A 15,211-nucleotide genomic window follows, 5' to 3' on the forward strand; every position below is an offset into this window, starting at 1 on the left:
ACAAGACTCAACCAAGAAATCAGAAGACAGGAGACACCAGAAGCAGGAAATCAAACCCAGGAAACCAGTGAGAGGACGGCCGTGGGTTCCAGCAGAGAGAAGACACAGGACCGCGGCCGCAGCAAGGCAGGGACAGCAGCCACGCCAAGGAGGAGGAGAAAGGACTCATGAGAAGCCCCCAGGGAATCAACAAAAACTATAGAACACTATAAAATAATAATCAGTTCCATTAGAATCTGAGAATGGATCAGTGATGATTACAGAGAAATCAAAACTGACGTAGCCATTACCTAAGGGAAATAAATGTGTAAGAATGAAAGTGTGGGGGCACCTGGGTGGCTCGGTAGTAGGTTAAGCCTCTGACTTCGGCTCAGGTCATGATTTCATGGCTCGTGGGTTCAAGCCCTGCATCGGGCTCTGTGCTGACAGCTCAGGGCCTGGAGCCGGCTTGGGATTCTGTGTCTCCCTCTCTCTTTCTTCCTCCCCTGCTCACACTCTGACTCTGTCTCTCTCCCTCTCTCTCTCTCCCTCTCTCACTCTCTCTCTCTCAGAAATAAACGTTAAAAAAATTTTTTTAAACAATGAAACTGCAATAACACAGTATACAGCCCAGACGCGAGCACATACAGTCACAACAATGAAACAACAGTCTAGCCAGAAAACATGCTACAAGCACAAGAAAATGAGAGGAAGGGAAGTGACACCGGGTGTGTATCCGTGAGTGTTTTAAAAATCAAAAAAGAGCAAGAAGAGCCTATTATTTAGGAACGTAGAGGTAAACGTCTGATGAAAAAGCTAAAATTAGAAGTGACTACCCAGGGAAAATAAAATCAGAAAAAGGCAAGAAAGAATAGTTTTTAATGATAAGCCTAGAAGTACTACTTGAAGTTTTAAAAGTACAAGTATTACTTCTGATTAAAAAACTTTTTCCTTAAATCTGTTTATGTGTTAAGAACCGAGAGTGATGTCAGCAAAATGGCAGGACAAAGAACTGCAAGGGCCTGCGATCCCACAGAAACACCTAAAAATTAAGCAAAACCCAAAGGATTCAACTCTAATTCCCGGAGTTCTGACAAAGGCTTACAAGACCCAAGTAAACACTGAATCAAGAAAAAAGAAACCCAAAAATGACACTCAAGGAAACCTGTCACAACTCTAGCTGAATACAAACTAAAGAAACCACGTACAATAGAAGTCTTTACCAAGATAGTTTTTAAAGTCTCTAAACCAGCAACTGTAACCCATAGCAAACTACAAAAATAAACCCTGAGGAGGGGAAAGAATCTGATTTCCAGAGTTAATACGTTGGAACATTCAAAACTCGTGGTTTTCAACACAATATAATGAAGCATGCAAAGAAATAAAAAAGTCTGGCCTATCTGCAGAACAAATCAACTGAAACCATCCCTGACACTGGGCTTCACTGGATAAAAGATTTTAAGCCAGTGGTCTTATATATGGCCCAAGAAACCAAGAGAACAATGTCGAAATAGAGAATATCGACACAGAGACAGAGAATATCCTTATAAAAAGGAAACAAAGAAATTCCTGATCTGAAAAGTGTAAGAACCAAACTAAAATCTCCCTGGAGGGTTTCAGCAGCCGAGTGGAGGCTGCGGAAGAGCCGGCAAGCATGGACACAGATCAGCTGGAAACTGGCGAGTCTGCAAACTGAACAAGCATAGCGACACGTACAGAACTGGTCACCTAGGACTGACGGTACTAAACGCCACTGGGCTGTATCCTCTACAACGGGTAATGGTAATTCTAAGTGAATTTTACCTTTGTTTAAACACTGTAAAAAAAAAAAAAGAAAAAAAGAAAAGATTAAGGAGTAACTGGNAAAAAAAAAAAAAAAAAAAAAAAGCTATAAAAGAGAAGAGAAAAACAAAATAGCACCTGAAACACACAGAACAAAGGAAACATTTGTTTTGTATTTGCTTTTCCTATTTGTTTAAACACAGGTGATTCCAGGACACGTCCATAAACTGATGGAAACAAGCTGGTAGAATGGGAGAGACTAACAATGCAGGAGAGACGCAATAAACAAGGGGACAAAGGCCTTGATTCCAGCGCGAAGAACGGCTCTCACAGGACTCAGACCCTCGGTCTCGCACTGCATAAGAGACGGGGGAAGATGTGTAGGTGGGTTGGGGGCTACGGGAGATCTCTGATGGCCTCCTACAAGAGCCGGAAGAAGGGGCAGAGAGAGGTCTTTTTTAGGTTTATTTATTTTTGAGAGACAGAGTGCACGCGCACGTGAGCACACCAGTAGGGAAGGGACAGAGAGAGGGGGAGAGAGGATCTTTTTTTTTTTTTAAGTTTATTCCTTTTGAGCGAGAGAGAGAGAGAGAACAAACAGGAGAGGGGCAGAGAGAGGAACAGAGAGAATCCCAAGAAGGCTCCATACTGCCAGCCTGGAGCCTGATATGGGGCTTGAACTCATGAACTGGGAGATCATGACCTGAGCCGTAATCAAGAGTCAGACACTTAACCAACTGAGTCACACAGTCGCTCCGTGAGAAAGAGAATCTTAAGCAGGCTCTACACTGTCAGCGCAGAGCCAGCTGTGGGGCTCGAACCCACGAACCGTGAGATTATGACCTGAGCTGAAATCAAGAGTCAGATGCTCACCGGGGTGCCTGGGTGGCTCTGTCGGTTAGGCATCTGACTTCGGCTCAGGTCATGATCTCACGGTTCGTGGGTTGGAGCCCCGCGCTGGGCTCTGTGCTGACAGCTAGCTCAGAGCCTGGAGCCTGTTTCGGATTCTGTGTCTCCCTCTCTCTCTGACCCTCCCCTACTCACGCTGTCTCTCTCTCTCTCTCTCAGAAATAAATAAAAAATTAAAAAAAAAGAGCCAGATGCTCACCTAACTGAGCCACCCAGGCACCCTTGGGTGTGGAGAGGATTAATCTGTCACCTTGGAGAGTGAGAAAGGGAACTCACACAAGAGCGCTGGAGACTGCGGGGCAGGTCTGGGTGCACACGTGGGCCTGTGGTCATGAATCCGGGGTCAAAGAGTAAGCAGCAGACAATGGGGAAGGCAGGTGGGAGGTCAAGAGCTGGCTTGGAGTTTGGCCATTTGGGGAGAAAAGGGAGTGGATGGCAAGGCAACTGAAGATGTCTGTAAAGGAATGAGCATGAAATCTAACCTGGGTAAGGGCAGAAGTGAAGGAAGCAGTTTTCACTCTCCAACGAAAAAGGCATGGATGGGATCAAAAGACTTTTAAATAAAGTAGGACGCCTGAGGCAGGTGAGAGCTCAGGTCATAGGAACACGAAATTTCAGAGGTGACCATGGAAGAGGCCAAGGTGAGTGAAGAAGGCGGCTGCTGGGGGTGTGAAGGCCAGGCAACGGGCAGGCCGGGCTGCCAGAACCATCACCTCAACAGACGGCTCTGCCCCAAAGGGTAATGACGGGAACAAGGGAGGAGAGAAAGTGAGTCAGAATGTAAAGTGGTTCCCGAATGACACAGTGACTCGGTGGCCAAAGGACTGCCTGCCAACCATGAAACAGCCTGGTGACACCAGCTTCCAAGGAACTAGGTACCCGAACAAGGAACCGAGAGACTTGTCTAGAACGTGAGGGACAAAAGACAGGAATCTAGGCTGGGGCAGCCTTCCAGCCTGAGCGACTAAAGGAACCGTTCAGGTCAGGAGGAGGACGTGGTGAGGGGACATGAGAACAGGAGCTCAGCCTGGGACGTCCCTAACGTCAGCCTCGCTCCCACCTGCTGCCCATGCGACTGCTAAATAAGAGAGGTGGGAAGGCACTCAGCACGAGCTGGCTTCACTCTGCAGGCCGCGCTCTCTCTAGACGGCCACCACGTGAGTCTCAGATCGCCCTTCTAACTGGAAGCCAGAGAAGGCGTTTCTCCGGGCAGAGGTGAGGTTCAGGGGGACAGAAGCGAGACAGGGACACAGAGGCTCCGTACCGCGGATGATTCACACTGGCCTTTCTTGCAGTTGCCGCCACACGGCTTTTTCTCTCCTTTCTGAAGTGCCTGCAGCCGGGAGATGAACTTGGTCTTCCAAACTCTAAAGTCGGCTTCAATGCTGCCATGTTTGCTTCTGACCACATCACAGTCCCCCTCCCCTCTAGCCACCACACGATGAGCGCCAAGCATCCAGAGCCACTTGTCAACATTCTTGCCGACCTGCAAGAAGACAGATGAGCTAAAACACAATCCTCTACATCACAGGCTTCCAGACTGCGCTGCAAAAGGCCTGCGTTCCTCCGGGACCCGTCGCTGGCTGCTGCTGGGAAGAGGGAGCTTAGCCCAAGGGCTGCAGGCCCTCCAGCCCCAGCCGCAACCTGAAGCACTACACGGGTTACATTCTGACAAGGGTCTGCAGACTTTTTTTAATTTTTTATTATGTTTTGGGGCACCTGGGTGGCTCAGTCAGTTAAGAGTCTGACTTCGGCTCAGGACACGATCTCATAGTTTGTGGGTTCAACCCCCGCACTGGGCACTGTGCTGACAGCTCAGAGCCTGGAGCCTGCTTCAGATTCTGTGTCTCCCTCTCTCTCTGTCCCTACCCTACTCAAGCTCTGCTTCTCTCTCTCAAAAATAAATATTTAATAGTTACATAATATTAGTATTATATAAATATGACTATTAATAAATATTAATATATAAATATCAATACTTATCAAGTATTTCTTTAAATAAACAATTAAAATGTTTATTTTTGCGCTAGAGTGCAAGCGAGGGAAGGGCAAAAAGGGGAGGTACAGAAGATCTGAAACTGACAGCAGTGAGCCCCATGCAAGGTTCAGACTCATGAACCACAAGATTATCCTAAGCTGAAGTCGGACGCTCAACCGAGCTACCTGGGCACCTTGCAAAAGACTTTTTTTAAACAAAGGAACAGAAAAACCCTTTTATTAAGGTTCGGATTACTACCTAAAAAAAGACTCTGAAAACTCTTATTCTAAGTCATGGTCAGAATAAAATAACTCATTAGCAAAATGAGTTTCAAAATGTAGCAAAGCTCATTTTAATAAGAAAGTGCAAATGCAGCCCATTTGGCAAGAATCACGACTTCATAAACTCAGAACTTTAAGAGTAGGAAGCAATTAAGTGTCCATCAACAGATGAATGGATCAAGAAGATGTGGTTTATCTATACCATGGAATACTACATGGCAATGAGAAACAATGAAATCTGGCCATGTGTAGCAACATGGATGGACCTTGAGGGTGTTATGCTGAGCGAAATAAGTCAGGCAGAGAAGGACAAATATCATATGTTTGCACGTATAGGAGGATTGGGAGGAACTTGACGGAGGAACAAGGGGGAGAAGAAGGGCGGAAATGGTGGGGGAAATGGAGAGAGGCAAACCATGAGAGACTTTTGAATGCTGACAAAAACTGAGGACTGATGGATGTGGGGGGAGGGGGGGATGGGCATGGAGGAGGACACTTGTGGGGATGAGCACTGAGTGTTATGTGGAAACTAATTTGACAATAAACTATTAAAAAAAAAAAAAAAGAGTAGGAAGCAATTAGGCTGAGGCACAGGGACTGCCAAGAAGCACAGTTAAGAGTTCAAACACTTAAGGGGAGCCTGGGTCAGTTAACTGTACAACTCAATTTCGGCTCCGTTCATGGTATCACAGTTGCGTGGGGCTCTGCACGGACAGCAAGGAGCCTGCTTGCGATTCTGTCTCTCTCTCTCTCTCTCTCTCTCTTTCTCTCTCTCTGTCCCTCCTCTGCTCACACTTCTGTTCTTTCCCTCTCTCTCACAAAGTAAATCATTAAAAAAAAGAGAGTTCAAAACTTAACAGGCTTCTTGAGTGGAAAGGCATTAAACATTTACATATCTGAATTTTACCTTTTTTTTTCTAGTTGCTTTGAAAATATAGGCAGAAATACACATCTTGATATAACAACTGAATGAAAACAAGTTTAAAGAAAGATCTCTACTTTCACCTTTACTCACAACCTACCAAAGACAGGTGAGCGTGCCTGGATCCAATTTTGGGAAGCGGTACATAAACAAAAGTTCTAGTAACTGTTTAGAACCTCAAGGAACAGAGAGGCTCTATATTTTTATTATTTAAAGTATAGAGAATAGGACGCAAAAGAAAAGGAGCCCAAGGTAATTGCATTTAGAAAAAAGATCTAGGAAAACAAAACAATGTTTTATTAACATACAAGGCAGCAAATATTTGTCTTTTATTTCCCTTTAAAAATTAATGATTGGGGTGCCCAGGTGGCTTAGTCAGTTAAGCATCCAACTTCAGCCTATGTCATGACCTCGCCGTTCCTGAGTTGGAGTCCCGCATCGGGCTCTGTGCTGACAGCTCAGAGCCTGGAGCCTGCTTCAGATTCTGGGTCTCCCTCTCTCTCTGCCCCTCCCCCACTCACGCTCTGTCTCTCTCTCTCTCTCTCAAAATTAAATAAGCATTAAAAAATATTAATCATTAAAAGATAAGGAGCTCAACTGTATTCAGAGTTAGCTTCAGTTGTAAAGGTTGTTCAACTATAGACCAGGTAGCTGAGAAAGTCCAAAGAACCATTGACCTTCCATCCACAAGGTCCTACCTGAGGACAGCAGACTGGACTCAGTGGCCGTGAGTTCAGGCTACTAAGACACTAGACAATAGAGGGTTATAAGCATTTTATTCAATAAAAATGTACCGAGAGTCCACTATGCACTCAGCTTGGATACCTAGGTGTAGCAATTCCCCACTAGAATAGAGTAACACAACAAGTTTATTATGAAGTACCAAAGCGTGTGGATTATTTCACACATGTGTGTGAATTTTTTTTAATTAAAAGAGAATTTATCCTTACAATTCAGCATATGCCTACCTTGCACCTACCTTGTTGAAGTGGCTCGCATAGGCAGAATTTCCCAGGCCAAACACAGCGTATCTCATACCCTTCAGGTAAGTGTTGCCAAATCGGAAATCACTGGATGCCTCCTCCAGCCATCTGCAGAACCACTCCGCGCTTTCAGTGGGTCGACCGTCAGTATACGTTGCAACCACGAAGGCACAAACGTTTTTACTAGTAACCTAACCGAGAAAGTAATTACTTCAGAAGAATATTCACGATATAACTTAATCAGTGAATAAAACCCTTTTTCAAAATGCTGACATCCGCATTAATACTAATCTCTAAGGACGAAGGGTGCTTTCAAAATGTTACTCACTTTCAAAAGTGGAAGAAAACAGAGCAAGGACGCTGTGCACAGGGAGAAAACCCAGTCCCTCGCCCCTGCCGATATGCCCCCGGTGCCCTTAACCATACACTCCATTCCAGTCCTCGGACTATAAGCTCCTATCATCTCCAACTGTCGTACTAGAAACAAAATCAAGTCAGTCAGGAAGAAAACCAGAAAGATCTCTTTAAAACTACGTGAAAAATTAATGCAGTAAAACGTTTTAAATGTAAGGTAACTTAACACCTGGCACCATTATCTGCATGGGGGCATGAAACACGCCTTCAGGCCTGCAGGCCGTGGGAGTCCATCTGCTTGAAAGCACCTCAGAAATTCCAAGTCACAGGGTGCCCGGGGGGCTAAGTCGGTTAAGTGGCCAACTCTTGGATATCGGCGTAGGTCATGATCTCATGGTCATGAAATCAAGTGTGGAGCCTGCTTGGGATCCTCTCTCCCTCTTTCTCTGCCCCTCCCTCATTCACATTCTTTCTCTCTCTCTCAAAATAAATAAATAAACCTTAAAAAAATGTTGTTTTTAAATTCCAAGTCATGCGGTAGGTTATAAGAAATCCTTTATTAACAATGAAATCTCAATAAAATAATTTGATGGCAAAAAAATAATAATAATTAAATCTCAAAGTTTGCTAATAATTTTTCACAAGTAATTCTGAGCATATCCAAGGTCACTCATCCGCACCCCATTATTTTCTTAGGGGAGAAAGAAATGGACAGTTACAGCTACGAGGTTATCCACTAAGAAGAGGCTGCCGGCAAACTATGTCCCAGAGGCCCAGTCCAGCTCACTGCCTGTTTTTTTATAAAAATAGAGTGTTATCAGAGCACAGCAGGCTCATCTGTTTACACATCTGTTTTGTGCCTCAAAGGCAGAACTGTGGGCACGGTCCCCAAATCGGATATTTACTATCCGGCCCTTTACGGAAAGAAGTAGTCCGTTAACCCCTGCTCTACGTGCTTCGGCAACTTCCGCTGCTTCAGAATCTCCCGGAGCACCTGTAAACATACAGTCCCACATCCAGACTGTAGTTCGCCGGGGCTGGCCTGCACTTCTAACAAGTTCCCGGGAGTTGCAGGAACATGCCTCGAGAACCTCCGCTGGGGGCAAACTGCCCTGACATAACTAGAGAGGAAGGGGCACTTCTCAGGTGAAGAAATTAAACCCACACAGATATTAAGTAATGCACGGAGGTCACGCAGGGAGTGAGAGACCTCTGTGACCCCCAAACCCATGCTCTTTCTGCTACCCCAGCAGCTCCTGACCTCCCCACAAGCTCTCACGTGGTTCACAGGCTCCGCACGCTGCCATCGGTCACAACCTTCCCTGGGTTATGAGATGGGTTCAGGGGGGAGGAGGGAACTTCAAGCCACCCAAGCTTCCCCACCTTCATCCCCGCCCCAGGAGAGACCACAGGCCAGGGGGACAGGTCCCACACCACACAGTCAACACCTCTGACTGACATGGCAAGCTCAGCCAAATGAAATTCCCTGGCATGAAAATTAAATTTATTCTGAAGATTCTATGTATCCCAGAACACAGGAGGTCAGTTACACTTGAGAGTCTGGACTGAAGAAAAACTAACACAATTACCAACCTCTTCTACTAGATGATCGTCTGGATCGTATTCTTGGAGATTAATAACTGCCACAGGCAGATCTAGGGAGGTAACTGCTTCAGCAAGACTTGCGGCAAATCCCTAATGGGAAAAAAAGAAAAAACTCTTCGATGAGCTAAATAAGCAAAGCACAGTCTTCATTTACCCCCGTTGGCAAGCGACTAGGCATTTATCATGAAAAACTTTTTGCAGTGACTGACATTTATCATCATAAACACAAACTCTATTCTCACGTCTACCATTTTCTCAAGCATCTTTATGGAGATCAATCATTCAACCGTGCTGTTCTCACTCTGTAAGTACATATTCGGGACTAAATCTAAATTGGCTTTTTGACACTCCGGCTGCTTTGCCCCGCCAGAGCAAACATATAGGTGATAAAAAATACTGAATAGGGAAGAGACTGTGGTATGTAAGAAAGATGACATATTTCTGGAAGATAAAAAGCAAACAGAACCAGGTTGACAGGGAGGAGAAAGCTGTAGGGGAGGGTCCATATTCCTGACAGAACCCCAGAGGGACTCTGGGCTCAGAGTCGGCCGCTAGAGCACAGCTGGGGAGTGGGGGGGGGGGACCCTAGGGCAGGGAAGAACCCATCAGCAATCTGTACACGGGACAAGTGCACACACAGCCGAGGCAACATCTGCCCTTTACCCCCAGACAAAACACCTGTTTTCCCAACAAAATGAACCCAATGTGTGGGGAAAGCTCGGACCTCTAGCAAGGTGTTGGCACTCTGGAAAAACGCCTTCCTATTTTTTGCTTAGTGGTCTACACTTGGCTCCCCACCTCCCAGGACTAAAGCCAGGCCTGCCAAGCATCCATTAATTGACTGGGCATCTACTCTGCCAGTCTCAGTTCTGGGCACTATTACACAACAGTGCACAAGACACAGGTGGTCCCTGCCTTCAGGGAGCTTATGTTCTAAGGGACAGAGACAGAACAAAGAAATGAGAAAACACACAGGTAATCAGAGGATGACCAGTGCTACGGAAGAAAATAAATCAGGGTGAAGGGTAAGAATACAGAGTTATAGGTATGGGGACAGATGTTATTATACATAGGGAGAGTCAGGACAGGTGCGTAAGATAAAAATATATCTATACATATTCAGTCTTTGTCCCTAGATCCTGGCACAAAGCTCCTAAAACCCCTGGAACTTACTGACTTTGGTATGCTACTGAAACAACTCATGGGGAGACAGGCCCCGGGTAGCTTCAGGACGGGGGCTGCTCACCCCCAAATCAGCAACATGATTAGAGGTTTAGAACTTTCCGTACCATCATTCCCAGTGAGTTCTGTAATCAATGGCCAATGATTTGAAATGTCCATTCCTACCACTAAATGACAGGATTCGGGGCGTTTCTGGGTTGGTGAGCACACTGATACGCTGAGGAGGTGGTGCACAGAGAGGGGCCCGGAAGCTCCGAGCCGCCCCTCCCCACCGTACCTTGCCCTATGCGTGTCTGCCATTTGTCTGTTCCTGCCTTGTATCCTTTACAAGAAACCAGTAAACGTAGCCAGTCGGGCAATTTCCTGAGTTCTGTGAATCATCCTAGGAAATGATGGAACCTGAGGAGGACCCTGGGATCGAATTTATAGCTGGTCGAGCCACAACACAGGTGGCCCCTGGGACTAGTGGCCCCGGGCATCTGACGTGGAGACAAGTCTGGTAGACCGGGCCCTTATACCTGTGGGATCTGACAAAAACTCCGGGTAGCCGGCGTCAGAACTGGAGAAGGGGTCTCGAAGAAGATTCGAGGCAACCTGCGGGACATGAGGGAGCAAGCCATGAGGCTACCCCAAACTGAGGCAACATGGAAGTGAAAAGGTCCTAAGGAGGGAGCAGGCTTGGCCAGGAGGTTAACAAGGCTGGAGAGCAGGGGACCAAGGACATGAGGTGAAAGAGATCATGGAAAACCAGAGGTGAGGGCCTCCTGGCCACGGTGAGGGCTTTGGCATTTACTCTAAGTGAATGAGAAGGTTGCTGCTGGGAATGTGGGTTCACTTAAGTTTTCAGAGTCCCTGTGGCTGCTGAGCTGAGAGGTCCTAAAGCTGGGGGAGGGGCCAAGCGGCGCTGAATAAAGGGACACGACCGTGACCGCAATGATCTAGACAAAATCTGAGGGTGCCCCGAACCACAGTGCTGAGAAGTGGCTGGTACCTGGATCCATTCTGGAAGTAGAATAAACAGCATTTGCAGACAAACTGCATGGGGGAGGGGGAGGAGGAAAAAGAGAGAAGTCAACGGGTGTTTTCGAACTAGGCAACTGGAAAGATGGAAGTCAGTCAAGATTGTAAGGGAAAAAGGTGTGGTCAAAAAACTGGGAGTTTAACTTGAGCATCTTAATTCTGAGATGCCCACTAGACATCCATGAAGATCTAAGACAGGTAAGTGAATAAGAGAGTCTGGAGTTGAGGGGAACAGTTCAGATGAAAGCCCTGAATCCCGGCGCCATCACTGCCTGCAAACTAAGGCCTGCAGGTCAAACCCAGCCCTCCATTTGGTTCTGCAGGTGCAAGTTACTGGAACACAGTCAGGCCGCCTATTTACATATTGCCTGTGGCTGCATCCACGCCGAGGCAGCAGCGCTGAGAAGCTGCAACAAAGACTGTTTGGCTCACAGAAACTAAAAGCCTAAACATATAGCATAAAAAATAAAATACCTTGCCCTTCATAGAGAAAGTTTGCCAAACTGTATCTACCAGGTAAGAACATAAAGGTCTAGGTAATAAGATCCCTTAGGGAGCGCAGTGAGTGCAAATAAAAACATGGCCTCAAGGACTGTGCCTTGGGCCCCTCCTACCTTTGGAGGCCAAGCAGGTGAGGAGAAATTAGCAGATGGTAAGTGAGGAAGACTAGCCTTGGCCAAGTAGGAGGATGGCCTAGAGAAGGGTGTCCAATAAGATGAAGGGTGAGAACTAATTAGCGATACGGAAATCACTGGGGACACATCAGGGCATACAAGCCTAACAAGAGTGGTCCAAGAAAAACAGGGGTAAGGAAACTGGACACTTAGAGAGTAGCAGACACTTTCAAAGAGTTTAACTCTTTAAAAAAAAAAAAGGAGGTGGGTTTTCAGGGGCGCCTGGGTGGCTTAGTCGGTTAAGCATCCGACTTTCGCTTAGGTCATGATCTCGCGGTTTGTGGGTTCGAGCCCCGCGTTGGGCTCTGTGCTGACAGCTAGCTCAGAGCCTGGAGCCTGTTTCAGATTCTGTGTCTCCCTCACTCTCTGACCCTCCTCTGCTCACACTGCCTCTCTCTCTCTCTCTCTCAGAAATAAATAAAACGTATGGGGCGCCTGGGTGGCTTAGTCGGTTAAGCGTCCGACTTTCGCTTAGGTCATGATCTCGCGGTTCGTGGGTTCGGACCCCGCATCGGGCTCTGTGCTGACTGCCAGCTCAGAGCCTGGAGCCTGTTTCAGTCTGTGACTCCCTCTCTCTCTGACCCTCCCCTGCTCGCGCTGTCTCTCTCTCTCTCTCTCCTAGAAATAAATAAAAATATTTAAAAAAAAAAAAAAAGAAAGAAATAAAACGTTAAAAATATACATATATATAAAAGAAAGTACTTTTCATTATGAACCCTCCATACACCTGGATTTGCTACACTCTTCAAGTGTCGATTTGACTTCTTAAAAAAATTAAAAACATACATAAAAAGAGGCTATGAGATCTTTTATGAGTAACATAAAAGGACTTTGTTTGGGCTGCTCAGATGCCTTTTTCACACGTCTTCCGATTTCCCACCTAGGTTGCCTAAGGCGGAACTTGATATGAGTGACCTTCAACTAGGATATGCAGCAAAGCCTGGGCTGGAGCTCTGAAACACGAAGAAATATTGTTCTACAAAACATCCACAAGGGGGCAGTACAACCCTCTTTAGGACACACAAAAATAAGTTGCCCTTGATTTTTTAACTTCATTTTCATGTTCATCTTAGAATCTTTTCCTAGAAAGCACTAAATAGGTGTGACCTTCACAACAAAGAAGCCGACAGCAGATATATCTGCAGCATATATTACTTTAAACAGTGCTCGATGTCCATTGTTAACACTTTTAACACTAGGAAATCAAGACACATTTTATTAAGTAGATGTGTGAAGTTGTGAAAGTCAGGGCCCATCCCACACTGGACGCTACTGCTGACATTCCCTTTTCACTATCCCCTACTTCTGCACCCACCATCAATAATAGGCTTAGAACTCTCCATTCTGCTGAGGCAGAAGAAAGCTTCAGCACAAAAACCCCTCATGACAATGACCATCAGACACCACCAATCAGCTGGAATTGGGCACAAGGGTTAACAACGTACCCAACACCCCAGAAAGGGAAAAGGTATGCTAGAGAAGGAAAAAAGAAGATGAAAAAGAAAATTAGAAGACCAATTCAGTTCACTGTGAATGGACACCTTTAAGGGATCTTCTAAAAAATCAAGAAACCTAAAGAAAAATATATAAAGTTCTCACCTTTGCTGTTCCAGTCTGGGAACCATAGAAAATCTTCACTCCAGAAACAAAGATGTCCTTCTTTTGCAGAGCGATATAACCATTTGTCATCAAATCCCGAGTTGCTTTTGGAACAGATTTATCCTTTGAGTTCTTATCCTTAAAGATAAACAACTACACAAAATCCATCAAGTTTGAATCTTTTCCCAACTTTGATACTGATAACAGCATAGACACTGACTGATTTTACTATTCTCTTAATCTTTGTGTACTCCCCCAAATATTAACCCCTTGGTATAATTAGGTCCTTTAAAGGCTGGACCTCCAATTCTTAAGACTATAAAGATTCCCTGGGGCGCCTGAGTAGCTCAGTAGGTTAAGCGTCCAACTTTGGCTCAGATCATGATCTCACGGTTCGTGGGTTCAAGCCCCACATTGGGCTCTGTGCTGATAGCTCAGAGCCTGGAGCCTGCTTCAGATTCTGTGTTTCCCTCTCTCTCTGCCCCTCCCCCGATCATGCTCTGTCTCTCTCTCTCTCTCTCTCAAAAATAGACATTAAAAAAAAAAAAAGACTATAAAGATTCCCAATTCCTCCACAACAAAAGTACTCATACATTCATCCATAATGTGCTTTATTAAAATAAGACTAGGAACTTCTTTTTTGATCCTTAATTAATGGTAAGAAAACAGAAGAGGACTACTCTTTAAAGGTGCTAAATAGACTTTTCTTATGAAGGTTTAATTTTTCATCATGAACTCTTCCTATATCTTAAGAGTAAAACATCCACAGCCCATCAAAGAAAGCATAAACAACTTAGTCCATAATAAATTAGTCTCTAAAAACTGAGAATAAAATTTTTAGACATGGAAAAAAAAAGAAAACTTTGTAGAGACCAAACATAAAAGTGACTGAAAGTTCCTTTTAGCTTTTCTGAAAACCTTAGAAAATCTGCACTCTAAATTCGCTATAAATCTAATGTCTTAATACTCTTATATAAAAACCAACTCCACTTACCTGCTTCCTGATGACAATCTGGAAACAAATCCAAAGGCTAATGCCAAAGGCAAAGCCCAAATATATGTAAAACCTGTTTATCCATAATGATATTAAAGGTGAAGAGAAGTCCCATGTATCCAAAGAAGGATCTAAATTTAAAATGATACATACATGTAAGTTTATACAAAGTTACATATACGAAGCTGCCCATCCTTATGTTAAGAATAAAAATTAAAACCAACCTTCACATACAACAACCCAGCTAAGAAATCTAAAAAAATCAACTCTAATAAAAAGAATATACCACTGCATGTGGTCATGTGACATAATTATCGTAACAGTACTAACTCCGAAAAATACACAAAACTGTACCTTCATTTGGATATAGCACTTGGAAGCTAGAGAAGTGAACAAAGTCAAAACACTTTATGTGGAATTAACTCTGCTGTGTTTTGTTGCTCCATAAGAAACGCTTTAAAAATTACTAAGCTAAATAAATAAATGTTATAGAAAAAAAATTACTAAGCTATTCTCTTTGCTCTAGTTTTATTTTAAAAACACACTGCTACTTGCAACTGACTTCACATCCCGTTTTCTGGAGACCTACGAATGGCCCTGGCCTCAAATGCTGAACTGGAGGCAATTTCAAAACGCTAAGCCTAAATTCTGGGGTTTACAGGTGCTGCTCCACCGTGGAAAAGACCAAAAGCCCTCAACACACGTGGGTTAAGAGAGTGGGCAGTTCTCTATGCGTTTTCCTTGAGGTTAGAATCATTGTTCAGTCTGAACTCATCCCCTGGCCTCATGAGGCAAAAGCCAGGACAAAAGCAAGGATCGATCTTCCCTTGCCGTCAGCGGCTGCGGTCCCGGGCTGACAAGTGGAACAATCTCTGAAGGACGGTCCTCGAGGACGCCACTCCGCCAGGAGAATCCGAAAAACGGTTTCCCTTCCCCTCTCCCTCCACGA

General features: G+C 45.0%; 1 protein-coding gene across 1 annotated transcript in view; it reads right to left on the minus strand.

The window, feature by feature from the left end:
- The window catches only part of LOC144242885 (S-adenosyl-L-methionine-dependent tRNA 4-demethylwyosine synthase TYW1), a 199,107-nt gene that overhangs the window by 183,567 nt on the left and 329 nt on the right, over window positions 1–15,211 (minus strand). The window contains exons 2-6 of the mRNA XM_077777913.1: window positions 14,263–14,393; window positions 13,269–13,421; window positions 8,782–8,883; window positions 6,831–7,025; window positions 3,935–4,156 (exon numbers count right to left, since the gene is read on the minus strand). Coding sequence (XP_077634039.1) covers window positions 3,935–4,156; window positions 6,831–7,025; window positions 8,782–8,883; window positions 13,269–13,421; window positions 14,263–14,393 — 803 coding nt within the window. The remainder of the gene's footprint in view (window positions 1–3,934; window positions 4,157–6,830; window positions 7,026–8,781; window positions 8,884–13,268; window positions 13,422–14,262; window positions 14,394–15,211) is intronic.

The sequence above is a fragment of the Crocuta crocuta genome, unplaced genomic scaffold, assembly GCF_008692635.1.
Source record: "Crocuta crocuta isolate KB4526 unplaced genomic scaffold, BGI_CrCroc_1.0 scaffold217, whole genome shotgun sequence".
NCBI lineage: Eukaryota > Metazoa > Chordata > Mammalia > Carnivora > Hyaenidae > Crocuta > Crocuta crocuta.